General features: G+C 51.1%; 1 protein-coding gene across 1 annotated transcript in view; it reads left to right on the top strand.

Moving 5' to 3' along the window:
* HIRA (histone cell cycle regulator) overlaps positions 1 to 13,623 on the top strand; it is a 68,945-nt gene that overhangs the window by 33,794 nt on the left and 21,528 nt on the right. Inside the window, exons 11-15 of the mRNA XM_082203060.1 lie at positions 231 to 336; positions 1,609 to 1,827; positions 2,628 to 2,713; positions 10,429 to 10,623; positions 13,146 to 13,316. Coding sequence (XP_082059186.1) covers positions 231 to 336; positions 1,609 to 1,827; positions 2,628 to 2,713; positions 10,429 to 10,623; positions 13,146 to 13,316 — 777 coding nt within the window. The remainder of the gene's footprint in view (positions 1 to 230; positions 337 to 1,608; positions 1,828 to 2,627; positions 2,714 to 10,428; positions 10,624 to 13,145; positions 13,317 to 13,623) is intronic.

Here is a 13,623-nt window from a genome sequence, read left to right as displayed (position 1 = left end):
GCTTGGGTTTGCTAAGTTTCTCGGGAATATCATTCAGGATGCCTGACAATTTTGCGGGCTGGTTGATGTGAGAAATTTGTGTGTGTGTGTGTGTGTGTGTGTGTGTGTGTGTGTTCCTGGGTTTGCCAGCAGGTTAACTACATCCCACCAAACCGCTGGTTTTCCAGTTACATGAGCTGTTCTCTCCAGTCTAAGGTACTAATCAAAATCCTCCATCTTTGTCTTCCCAGGACCTTAAATGGGCTTGGCATCTTGGTGTGCTCCATGGATGGATCAGTAGCATTTTTGGATTTTTCCCAAGATGAGCTTGGCGACCCTCTGAGCGAGGAAGAGAAGGTACCCTGCGCTATTTTATTTTTTTAAAAAAATAATATTTATTACTTTTCCAACAATTTAAACACTACAAAAAAAGAACAATACAATACAATACAATACAATACAATACAATACAATACAATACACAAACACTACATAACACTAACACATTAAACTAACAAAACAAAACAAAAACAGTTTAAAACACATCAAACAATTTCAATATCTTATCTTTCATTGACTTATTTCAACGACCTCCTCGCACCTCCCTTTTTGTATTCCACTTCTATTAATTGTTTCAGCAATTCCTTTCCATCTTCCTCTGTTTTCTATCCTATAATTATCTTAACACATTCTTGCCTTATTTTTTCCCTTTAATATTCTATTAATCTATTTATACTTAATTCCTTATAACATTTCTACTAAAGCCATATAACCCTGCGCTATTTTGGATGGGCTTGCTAATTAAGGCTGCAGCCCTAACTTCACTTACCTGGGAGTAATCCCGATTGGATTCTGAGTAGACATGGTTAGAACTGTGCTGATCAGTCGCATCTGGGAGAACCTTTTGTTGCCAGGGTGGGGGTCATATTGCCAGTTCTAACACATCCTTTGGATCACAGGAAAATGTGGCAGGTGCACTATAAACAGGTTATGTGCATGTATTCCTGCACTCAACAGATACCTGGTTTTTTGTGTACATCCCTATGCTTTTCTTCTTTTCTTTTTCTGCCATCATTGAAAGGGGAGGTCCCTATAGCTCAGCGCAGCATTCCTCAACCTGGTAGCTGGCAGATGCTTTGGAATCACCCCCCCCCCCCCAGTATGGCCACTGGGCAGGGACAATGGGTTTTGCTGTCCAAAATATCTGCAGGGCACTGGGCTGGAGAAGGCTAGCTTAGTGGGGTTGTACACGCTTTGCATCCTCAGTCTACAGCATCACTGGTGTTTGAAATGCCCTCCATCGCTTCCTTCAGAAATTCTCATTTATCTCTTGCTTTTCCTTAGTCTACTCTCTTTTATGCTCCTCTGGTCCCTCCTGTCTGCATTCTCTAAACCTCTTTCTCAGCGTCCGTCTCCTGCCTTTATTTTTGCATACCACCTGAATCATTTCTAAATAATGGTGAAAGCCGGCAGACAAATGCAGCCAGAAATAAATGAGTCAGTACAGCTGAAGGTTTCTGCATTATTTGGATATTCAATCTGTTGCCCGAGTCCTTTGTTATTTTTGATCAAGATTCGTGCACGCAGTTTAAGCGGCTGCTTTTGTGTTCTCACCTTTTCGCCCCTTAGAGCAACATCCACCAGACCACTTATGGCAAGAGCTTGGCTATAATGACCGAGGCACACCTGTCTACTGCTATAATTGAGAATCCAGAGATGCTGAAGTACCAGCAAAGGCAGCAGCAGGTGGAAAAGAAGAACGAAGCAGCGAGAGACGCAGCTGGCTCAGCAGCAGCACCTAAAGTAGCAAGCATGGTGAATGGGGAGAGCTTGGAAGACATTAGGAAGGTGGGTGACTCTGATGGTGGTTCTTTTCCTTCATGTCACCTTTGCAAAAGGGGAAAGTTTGGCATCTGGCTCCTCCTTGACGCAGCACAGAAGGGTTCTTGGTGTGGTTCCCATGTGTCATTTACACAGACCTCCAGCCACTCATGCTTAGTCCTGGAGAGGCTGTGACATGGACAACTGGAGCCTTGGTGAGGCATTGAGTGATTCAGTCATTTCTTAGATCCATTTCAATCTGGGTTTGGCCCGGGGTTTGGCTCAGAAACTGCTTTGGTGGCCCTGTGGTGTAGTGGTTAAGAGTGGTAGTCTTGTAATCTGGGGAACCGGGTTCGCGTCTCCGCTCCTCCGCATGCAGCTGCTGGGTGACCTTGGGCCAGTCACACTTTTTTGAAGTCTCTCAGCCCCACACACTTAACAGAGTGTTTGAAACTGCGGAGTGGGCTTATCCAGAGTTTTGGACTTGGGCTCTCGGAGATTCAGCAGGCGTAATCAGTTCTAACTTCCAGACAGCTCCTCAAGCCTTTTTTCATCACAATAGGCCTATTTACCTGCTCAAATTTTCTTATGATGAGCCGGCTATCGTTATTATTTTGTATTCTCTTTATGGTACCTTACATTTTATTATAACTGTTTTATTGTAAAGGTCCTATGTGGCCTTGTTGTTTTATATGAGTGGGAGGGGTAGGAGTATTTTAACAAACTGAATAAACAAAATGTCCAGTTTATAGACTTTTGATGCTTTGCAATAGGCCTTTATAGCAATTAGAAGCAAAAGTTCCAACAGCCATCTTTCCCCCCAACAGAATCTTTTAAAGAAACAAGTTGAGACTCGGACAGCAGATGGACGGAGAAGAATCACACCTCTCTGCATAGCTCAGCTGGATACTGGGTATGTATGTCTGTATGTGTGTGTATATATATTCCTCTCACTCTATAGGCCGAGGGAGCCAGCGTTTGTCTGCAGTTAGCTTCCGAGTCATGTGACCAGCATGACTAAGCCGCTTCTGGTGAACCGGAGCAGTGCACGGAAACGCTGGAGCGGAAACGCCGTTTACCTTCCCGCCGGAGTGGTATCTATTTATCTACTTGCACTTTGATGTGCTTTCAAACTGCTAGGTGGGCAGGAGCAGGGACCAATCAACGGGAGCTCACCCCGTCGCAGGGATTCGAACCGCCAACCTTCTGATTGGCAAGCCCTAGGCTCAGTGGTTTAGACCACAGCGCCACCCGTGTCTATATCTCTCTCTATATCTATCTATCTATCTATGAAATATAAAATGACAGGTTTTATATTTTCTTCCGTTGAGATTTTCTTAAATCATTTGTATACTTAAATCATTTGTATACTTAAAATGATTTTCTTAAATCATTTGTATACTTAAAAAGAAACCCTCATGTCTTCCTGTTGTGAAAATACTTCTATATTACTCTGCAACTTGTCTTTTGATGTATGTACTTTTTCTAAGTTATTGATGCTTCTTAAAGATTCAGGGTGAGAGTCAGCTAATGACTTATGTAAGCGGAAGCCCTGTGCAAGTTCTTCAGATAACCTAGACCTAAGCAGTTTAGGTTCTTTCGGGGTCTGCAGGCTGGTTGCCATTGCTCACACCCTGGTAACTGCCAAACCCATTGACTACTGCGGTGTACTGTACCTGGGACTACCCTTGGGAAGACTTCCCGGGAATTTCAAGTTCCCTGCATTAACTGGTAGCCTCCGACTGTTTCTGACACCACAAGGGTGGGGGGCAGTTGCTACAATGGTGAAAATGGCAATGCCAAATCGAACGCAGCCATTTCTGATTGTGTGACTCAGATATGCTGAGAATCCCAGAAGGAGGTTGATGTACTCACCTCTGACTCTGCATGCTGCATAAATCTTTGTGATGATCGAACGTGTCTGTCAGGGGTTTAGGAGCAGAGGCAAGGGCAAGGGAGGAAACAGAGAGCGAAGGGGAGGAGGCAGAAGAAAAGATGAGTGATGATGACGACCCGAGATCTCCGAGTCTTTCCAGTGAATCAGAGGATTCACAGAAAGGAGCACCAGTGGCCAGGGCAAGGGGGGAGTCTAGGGGGGCACCCCAGGAAGATAGAGCCAGAGGGGACTCAGAGGAGAGCAGTTGGAAATCGGGACCAGCGTCACCGCCAGAGAGCAGGGAAGAGGAAGGGAGCCAGGGGGCAAGCGCTGGCAGCTCACCACAGGAGGGAGGGCATGAGTCAGGAGTGGCCACACCTCCATCGGGGAGCGAAGAAACGGTTAAGAGGAAAGTGGAAGGTTGGGCGCGCGCGCCAAGTTCAAATGCAGAGGAAGGCGGCGCAGTAAGCAGCCCGGAAAGGGAGCCAGGTCCTAAAGCCCGGCGCAAGGAGGCAGGAGGGTCCGGGTCAGCGTCAGAAGAATCCCGGAAGGAAGAAGCCCCGGGGGGTAGAGGGACCCAGAGGAGGACAGTCAGGCGGAAAAGGTGGAGCAGGGCTAGGATATTAAGTTGGTGCGCACGGGGCGGAGACTCAGACGGAGCTTCGTCGATCTAGCTACTAGACGTAGAGTTGCGCGCAGCAGCGTGAGAATGGAAACTGTAATTCAATAAAGACTTTGACTAAATGATCGCTGGCTAGCGTGATCCTCTGTGAGCTAGGATCTTCAAGCAGCTCTGACAGTAAGCTCCGTCTCCAAATTGTGGGCATCTACAGCCCCGAGGAGGGGAGAGAAACAGGTGCCTACTAGTGAGCTCACGAACAGCAGACGACATGACGGCTGAGCAGCAGATAGAGGAACTCAGAAAAGCAGTGGCACAACTGAATGCCGAGGCTCTCGCATCCAGGAAGAGAGAGGAGGAGGCAGCTGCCGCCTGCAGGGATCTCCAGATCAGGTTAGACGTGCTGACGAAGCAGACACCCCGGCAGGAGGGAATTGGGTTGGCGAGACGAACAGGCGGGCTGGTCTCTCACTTCGATGGGAACCTGCAACAGTATCCCAACTTTAGAGCAGACGTACTGTGCGCACTGCAACTGCTGCATAAAGACTTTAGAGATGAGCAAGAGAGAGTGGGATTCATCATGGCCCATTTGCATGGGGATGCTAAAGCATGGCTACGCAATTTATGGAGGGATAAGGATCCGGCGCTCCAGAATGCAGAGGCCTTTATTAAAGCGATGGATGGGTGTTTTTTATCAAGTATTGACGTGGATCTTGCCCGGAAGGAGGTGCATGGGCTAAGACAAGGGAGGGCCAGCGTCAGACAGTATCATGCACGCTTTTTCGCCTTGGTCAGTGCCCTGGAATGGGACAGAGATTCGGCCCCTGTAAGAGACCTCTTTTGGGAGGGGTTGCACAGCTTGATTAAAGATGAGATCGCGAGGGGGGAGAGACCCCGAACCACCCAGGAGGTCGTTCAGAGGGCACTGGCAGTGGGGGTGAGGCTGGAAGAACGTCCGTGGAGCAGGGACGAAGGGCGTGGAGGGCGCGAATCAGCCAGGGGCCCCTCCTTCCTTCCCAGAGAAGCAGCGCGGGCGCAATCCACGCCTCCGCCAGGAGGAGGAGCCGAACCTATGGAGGTTGGAGGTGCAAGGGCTCAGTCAGCAACCAGAGCCCTAGCACCGGCAGCAGTGAAAGCGAAGCCTCCTAGAGGGAACAGGAAGTGTTACGTCTGTGAGGAGCCAGGGCATATGGCGAAAGAGTGTCCCCAGAGGCTCCACAAGCTCACTGCAGCCTCAGCAATGGTGACTGCAGCAACGCAGCAAGGAGAACCACAGCAGGGAAACGACGATGTCTGGCTGGAGGAAGAGGCACTGGGGCCCAGCCAGACATGTCAGTGAAGCAGTCCCCAGAGATTTTACAGCCCGTGAACCCCCTCCCGCCCAAACCAGTGGTGAGGCTCACCGCATCTCTCCAGCTGCCCAATGGAATCACCATGGACGTGCCAATTACCATCGACTCGGGCAGCAACGCGGACTTTATAGGGTAGGAGTTTGTCGACAAGCACGCTATACAGTTGCTGCCTGCCACGCTGCCCCTGCAGGTTGTCACGGTGGATGGAAGGGAGTTGCTAGGGGGGCAAGTGGTGAAGCAGACGCCGCCAATGGTGATGCGACTTGGGAATCACAGGGAAATCATCAGCTTCAACGTCACTCAGCTATCGGACACGCCCATTGTATTGGGCATGAGTTGGCTGGACAAGCACAGCCCGGCGCTGGCTTGGTACCAGAGGCAGCTGACCTTCGGCTCTTCCTTTTGTGCTGAACACTGCATCATGCCCCAGCAGGAAGGGGAGCAAGAGGAGTCACAGCTGCAGCTAGGCACGCTGCAAGCGATTCCCCACAAGTACGCAGAATTTTTGGAAGTTTTCTGCGAGAAGGAGGCGGACAGGCTACCCCCTCACAGACCATATGACTGCAAAATTGACCTGCTGCCGGGGGCGGCGCTGCCCAAAGGGAAGCTGTATTCCATGTCAGAGGACGAGCTGCAGGAACTCAAAGAGTTCTTAGATCATAATTTGGAGCGCGGTTTCATCCGAGAGTCCAAGGCAGCGGGGGGCAGTCCTGTATTCTTTGTTAAAAAGCGAGACACGCCCCAAAAAAGACTGGTCGTGGACTATCGCATTTTAAACAATGGGACCAAGCCGTCGGACTTCCCCATGCCACGAATCGACGACCTCCTGGCGAAGGTGCGGAAGGGAAAAGTGTTCACCAAGTTAGACCTGCGAGGGGCGTACAACCTCATTCGCATGCGGGAGGGAGATGAGTGGAAGACGGCCATGTTCACGCCACTGGGTACCTACGAATACAGAGTTATGCCTTTTGGATTGCAAAATGGCTCCCACGTTTTTCAAGCTTTCATGCATCACGTGTTGGCGGGACTTCTCTACAAGACGTGCGTCTGTTTCTTAGATGACATCCTGATCTTTTCGGAATCGCAGCAGGAGCATGACAGACACGTCAAGGAAGTGCTGACCAGACTAAAGCAACATAGGCTCTACGCCAAGCTGGAGAAGTGCCAATTTGACGTGACGGAGGTGGATTTTCTGGGCTACAAGTTGTCTGACAAGGGGCTCGCCATGGACAGCGCCAAGGTTCGAGCGGTATTGGATTGGAAGAGTCCACGCAACCGAAAAGAGGTCCAAAGGTTTGTCGGCTTTGCGAACTTCTATCGCAAGTTTATCAAGGGCTTCGCTATGCAGACAGCGGCCATCACAGACACGCTTAGCTCCAAGAAAAAGAAGTTCGTTTGGACAGAGGAGGCGGAGCAGTCCTTTCAGGCACTCAAGCGTCTCTTCGCGTCGGAAGAGCAGCTGCTTCACGTCAACCCCAGCAGGCCGATGAGGGTGGAGACAGACGCCTCGGACAGAGCCGTGGGGGCGGTCCTGCTGCAAAAGGACCAGCAGGGGGTGTGGCGGCCAGGAGCGTTTTACTCCAGGAAGCTCAGCAAGTCCGAGCAGAACTACACCATCTGGGACAGGGAGTTGCTGGCCATTCATGCAGCGTTCAAAGCGTGGAGGCACTTCCTGATCGGCGCCAAGCACACGGTGCAGGTTTGCACGGACCACAAGAATCTGGAGCACTGGCGCACGGCACAGTTCCTAAACCAGAGGCAGATACGTTGGGCTGAGTTTTTTGCGAACTTCGACTTCCGCATAGAGTATGTCCCGGGGGACACTAACATCATGGCGGACGCCCTCTCCCGTAAGCCACAGTATCTGGAGGACGCAACGCCAGCGGCCGCCATGCACATCTTCGCACCAACAGTATGGGCGTGCGCCGCGGCCACCGTGGACCTGGAGGCGGTGCGACGAGCGTTGCAGGATGACTCCTTCGCGCAAGCAAAGATGGCAGAGGTGCAAAGGGGCAAGGCTGCGGCCGACGGTTTCCAGCTACGAGATGGATTGCTCATCCGTAAAGGGGCCATCTACGTGCCGGGAGACGACCTTCGCGCCAAGGTGCTGCAGCAGCTGCACGACGCGCCCACGGCCGGGCACTTTGGCAAGGAGAAGACGGTGGAATTAGTAGCCAGGGATTTCTGGTGGCCTGGAATGAGAGGGGAGGTCGCAGACTACGTGGCGAGGTGTGACACCTGCCAGAGGGCCAAACCAGTGCACAGACCGCCGGCAGGACTGTTGGAACCGCTGCAAACTCCGGTCGAACCTTGGGAAAGGGTGGCTCTGGACTTTGTCACAGATCTGCCCAGCTCGAGGGGCAAGACGGCAGTGCTGGTGGTGGTGGACCTGTTTTCCAAGATGGCACATTTCATTCCGTGTGCGAAGGTGGCCACGGCGGAGCAAACCGCCAAACTGTTCATAGACCACGTGTTCAAGGTTCACGGTCTGCCACGGTCTATTCTGTCCGACCGCGGGCGGCAGTTCATCTCGAATTTCTGGCAGAAGCTGATGGGCTTCCTAAACGTCAAGATCAACCTGGCGTCGGCGAGACACCCGCAGACCAACGGGCAAGCGGAGCGGGTCAATGCCATCATGCAGCAGTACCTGAGATGCTATGCGAATCAACAGCCTGCGACGTGGGTGGATTACCTGCCGCTTGCCGAGTTCGCCTACAACAACACGAAGCACGTGTCCACGGGGGTCACGCCGTTCTTCGCCAACAACGGGAGGCACCCCAGAACCTTCCCGGGACTGGAAAGAATGGGGGAGGGGGAGCCGCAGACAGCAGATGCGTTCGCGTCGGAGCTGCAGGAAGTCCACGATCAGCTGAGGCGCCACCTGGAGCTGGCCAAACACGCATACAAGGTACAAGCGGACAGGCACAGAAGGGTTGGCGAAGAGCTCCACGTGGGAGACTGGGTCTGGTTAGCAGCCCACGCAGTGCCGGCCAGGTCGTTGGCCAAGAAGAAACTAGGGCATAAACAACTGGGACCCTACCAAGTCGAAGAGCAGGTCAACCCGGTAGCTTTCAGACTGGCACTTCCGGAGGGTTCCAGAATGCATCCGGTGTTCCACAGATCGGTGCTCACTCCCTACAAGGCACCGCACAGGTTCCAGGAACCCGGAACGGCGCCGAGTCCGGTCAGAGACAGAACGGGGCACGCGGGAGTGGCACAGAAGGAGCGCATCAATGACGTCACGGAGATTTTGGACTCCAGATGGGGGGAAGAGGGGGTAGAATACTTTCTCGCCAAGGAGGGCACCCTGGCCAGTGCGAACAGCTGGGTGCCGGGCTACGCCTTGGACGAACCTCTACTCAAAGACGAGTTTCATGCCCTCTTCCCACATAGACCTATGCCAGCAGACTTTTTCGACGACTGGCTTTTCACGCCCACGCTTTCGGCCAGCACTTTCCGGGGGTTCGACTCGGACGAGGACCCGACACAAGACGTCCGTTCCCCGGAGGGGTCACCCTCGGGATCTGCATCAGAACCCTCGTATTGGTGGGACGATAGACCAGAGGAGCAGTTCCGCAGAAGGTGGCTGGAAGGCCCAGGACGAGCAACGCCGCCAGGAGGAAGTGAGGGAGAGACGGACATGGACGTTTTCAGGGACGACCCTGGTTTCGAGCACGGCGGCACAGAGATGGAAGCGGAGGTGACCGTCGTCGACGAGAGCAGGGAGGAAGACCCGCGAGACTTCAGATGGAGGCCCGCCACGGGAAGCGAACGATATCCGACGTTCGTCCCTTTGCAACAGCACACCCCAGCTCCAGCACCGGAAGGAGGGGAGGGGGGAATGGGGGGCTTCGAGGGGGGATGGATGTCAGGGGTTTAGGAGCAGAGGCAAGGGCAAGGGAGGAAACAGAGAGCGAAGGGGAGGAGGCAGAAGAAAAGATGAGTGATGATGACGACCCGAGATCTCCGAGTCTTTCCAGTGAATCAGAGGATTCACAGAAAGGAGCACCAGTGGCCAGGGCAAGGGGGGAGTCTAGGGGGGCACCCCAGGAAGATAGAGCCAGAGGGGACTCAGAGGAGAGCAGTTGGAAATCGGGACCAGCGTCACCGCCAGAGAGCAGGGAAGAGGAAGGGAGCCAGGGGGCAAGCGCTGGCAGCTCACCACAGGAGGGAGGGCATGAGTCAGGAGTGGCCACACCTCCATCGGGGAGCGAAGAAACGGTTAAGAGGAAAGTGGAAGGTTGGGCGCGCGCGCCAAGTTCAAATGCAGAGGAAGGCGGCGCAGTAAGCAGCCCGGAAAGGGAGCCAGGTCCTAAAGCCCGGCGCAAGGAGGCAGGAGGGTCCGGGTCAGCGTCAGAAGAATCCCGGAAGGAAGAAGCCCCGGGGGGTAGAGGGACCCAGAGGAGGACAGTCAGGCGGAAAAGGTGGAGCAGGGCTAGGATATTAAGTTGGTGCGCACGGGGCGGAGACTCAGACGGAGCTTCGTCGATCTAGCTACTAGACGTAGAGTTGCGCGCAGCAGCGTGAGAATGGAAACTGTAATTCAATAAAGACTTTGACTAAATGATCGCTGGCTAGCGTGATCCTCTGTGAGCTAGGATCTTCAAGCAGCTCTGACAGTGTCTCTTAGTGCTACTTTAGATACAATCTCTTCCTCCTTTGTATTATATAATTCAATGCATACAATTGTGTTTAAAATGTATACACCTTCGATTATGTGGCACGTATATAATCCAGCTAATCTCTTGACTGTTGTCTGTTTGTTTCCCCCCGAAAAACAGAGATTTTTCTACAGCTTTTTTCAATAGTATTCCTATATCTGGATCCTTAGCAGGCTCAATGATGTCGGCTTCTCAAACCAATCAGTTGATGTCATTAGATTACAATGCAACCAATATCCTCTGCACGTCTAAGCCTGCCTTAGAGCCGGTGGCAGTGAGTGTTAAACCAACCGAAGACGCAGGCAACAAAGATGGGTCAGTACTGGGCAACGGAGATCTTGTCTTCTAACTTTTTGTGACTTGGGGGCTCTGTCCATGTACTGCATGTCGGTCGCTCTGCGACTCTTGTTAGCTATGATTTTGTGTTTCTGAATGAGCCCATCACGGCAATAACTTTCATATTGCCTCTCGCTGATCCTCAGTGATTTGAAAATGTGTTTGAACAAAAAACATTCTGTGTAGTTCTAACAACGCAACTGAACGGTGGTGGGGGTGCGAATCTCTCTTGGGACTATGTTAAATGGTTACAGGGAAATAGTCAGACACCACTTAACCACCGCCGTATTTTTCGCTCTATAAGATGCACCCGACCATAAGACGCACCTAGTTCTAGAGAAGGAGAACAAGAAAAAAAATGTTCTCTCCCTCTCTGCTCAGCGTCTCTCCAGCAAAGCGGGAAGAGAAACGGAAGGGGCTCTGTTTCCCCTCCCGTTTTGCTGAAGGGGCGCTGCGCAGAGAGGGAAAGCTGCGCAGTGGCTCTCCAGCGAAGCGAAGCCAGGAGAGCAAGAGGGATCGATCCCTCTTGCTCTCCTGGCTTCAGCAAAAGCAATGCAAAGCCTTCTAAGCACAGCGGGAGCGCTCCCGCTCTGCTCAGGAGGCTTCGGGAGGCTGTCCCTGAAGCCAGGAGAGCAAGAGGGATCAGTGCACACCAATCCCTCTTGCTCTCCTGGCTTCAGCGAAAGCTGCGCAGCCTGCATTCGCTGCATAAGACGCACACACATTTCCCCTTACTTTTTAGGAGGGGAAAAGTGCATCTTATAGAGCAAAAAATACTGTAATCATAAACTGAGGCTGTGTACGAACAATGCATTTAAAACACACAACAGCAACACTCCCAAGAATTCTGGGAACAGTAGTTTGTTAAGGGTAACTCTGAAAGGTAAACTACAATCCCCAGGATTCTATTGGATAAACCACGTGCTTTGAATGTATGGTGTGTGTGCAGTCTTAACTTTGTGGGATTCTCAAAAGCACACACAGACCCATTAAGAGTTGCACACCTGCTTGCATCACTTGCCAACTTGATAATATTTTAAGTTTGTCAAAAAATAGTCTAGGAACATAGAAAGTTGCCTTATATGGAGTCAGACCATTGGTCTATGTGGCAATATCCCACACTCTAACACAATATCGGTTGGTATTACTTATCAGTTGTTTAAATACATAAGCTGGAGTCAGATACAGTAAACGCTTTCCAGTGCAGTCGGGAATTCATGGTGATATAATCACCAGCCACTTTGTCAGAAGTGAAAAGTGTAGAAAACACCAGCCAGATTTCCTACAACTGCTAGTATGCAAAGTGCTAGATGCAGAGGTGTCAAAAGTACCTTTATCACAAGCCTGGCAATTCTAGACCTATACCTGATGATCTGTTGGAAGCTGATAGTCTTTACTTTCCCTTTGTTATTTTAACTCACGTGCAACTACTCATCCCGCATACGTATTTTATAGTTTCCTTTTTCATCTTTTAATTTTTGCCCGTTGTTATAATTGTTCTCCCTGTTTCATATACAGGGGTATCTTGGTTCTAGAATGGCTTAGTTGTCAAACAAATCGGCTCCCGAATGCCGCAAACCCAGAAGTAAGTGTTCCGGTTTGCGAACGTTTTTTGGAAGCTGAACATCCAACGTGGCTTCCGCTTGAGTGCAGGAAGCTCCTGCAGCCAATTGGAAGCCACACTTTGGTTTTTGAATGGTTTCGGGAGTCAAACGGACTTCCAGAACGGGTTAAGTTTGAGGACCAAGGTACCACTGTAATTTCATAAAATGAAATTTAAAAATAACCTTCCCAAAGAAGTACCTGGAAGACATGGACAAGGCAAGTCACTGGCTTCCAGTGGCTTCATTCTAGTTCTCTTCACTCAGCTGGAGGCCCTTCCAGTTACCCAGAGGGGCAGAAGGGGACACTTTACCCAAGATGTGCAATGGTGCCTCGCAAGACGAAAAGAATCCGTTCCGCGAGTCTCTTCATCTTGCGGTTTTTTCGTCTTGCAAAGCAAGCCCATTAGCGGATAAGCGCTATTAGCGGCTTAACGGGCTTAGCGGATCAGCTGATAAGCGATTTAGCGGCTTAGCGGATCAGCTGATTAGCGGCTTAGCGGATCAGCTGATAAGCGGCTTAGCGGATCAGCTGATTAGCGGCTTAGCGGCTTGGGAAAAAGGGGGAGGGAGGAAAAAAACCCCGCAGGAACTCGCAAGACATTTTCGTCTTGCGAAGCAAGCCCATAGGAAATTCGTTTTGCGAAGCACCTCCAAAATGGAAAACCCTTTCGTCTTGCGGGTTTTCCGTCTTGCGAGGCATTCGTCTTGCGGGGCACCACTGTACCATGTTAGGATGAAAAACAGCTTCCATCCTGGGGACTGATGTGAAACAATGGGGATTGATGTTGCCATTTTCCACTGCTTGTGAACTTTCGTTTTGTTGTTTTGTTGGCCTGTAGAACACTCCCCCCCCAATATATATTGCCCCAACTCAGCTTTCCCCCCCTTTTTTTACAGTGTAAATGCTACCTCTGCTTCAGCTGCTCCGCCTGCATCTTCGCCCTCTGTGCTGCCAGCCTCTTCCAAGATAGAGCCAATGAAAGCGTTTGATTCGAGATTCACGGAGCGATCCAAAGCCACCTCAGGGACTTCTGCCATAACACACACAAATCAGATTGCCATAGACAGGTGAGGAATGAGCTGTGCCCAGGTGAGAGTGAAGGAGGAAATTCCACTTCCTCCAAAGTTGCAATATCTTAAGACTCCGTTTTCTTGTTGTGTAGCCTGGTACATGCAAATGAACATTCGCTAACCCTTCCCAGCAGAAAAAAAAAATGTATATGGGCAATAACCATGGAAACCTGCACTGTGGCACGTTATGTTGTTGTTGTTGTTTAGTCGTTTAGTCGTGTCCGACTCTTCGTGACCCCATGGACCAGAGCACACCAGGCACTTCTGTCCTCCACTGCCTCCCGCAGTTTGATCAGACTCATGC

The sequence above is a fragment of the Podarcis vaucheri genome, assembly GCF_965113315.1.
Source record: "Podarcis vaucheri genome assembly, chromosome: 16".
Classification (NCBI taxonomy): domain Eukaryota; kingdom Metazoa; phylum Chordata; class Lepidosauria; order Squamata; family Lacertidae; genus Podarcis; species Podarcis vaucheri.
The sequence above is the reverse complement of the archived record's forward strand: the minus strand, read 5'-3'. Positions and strand labels throughout refer to the sequence as shown.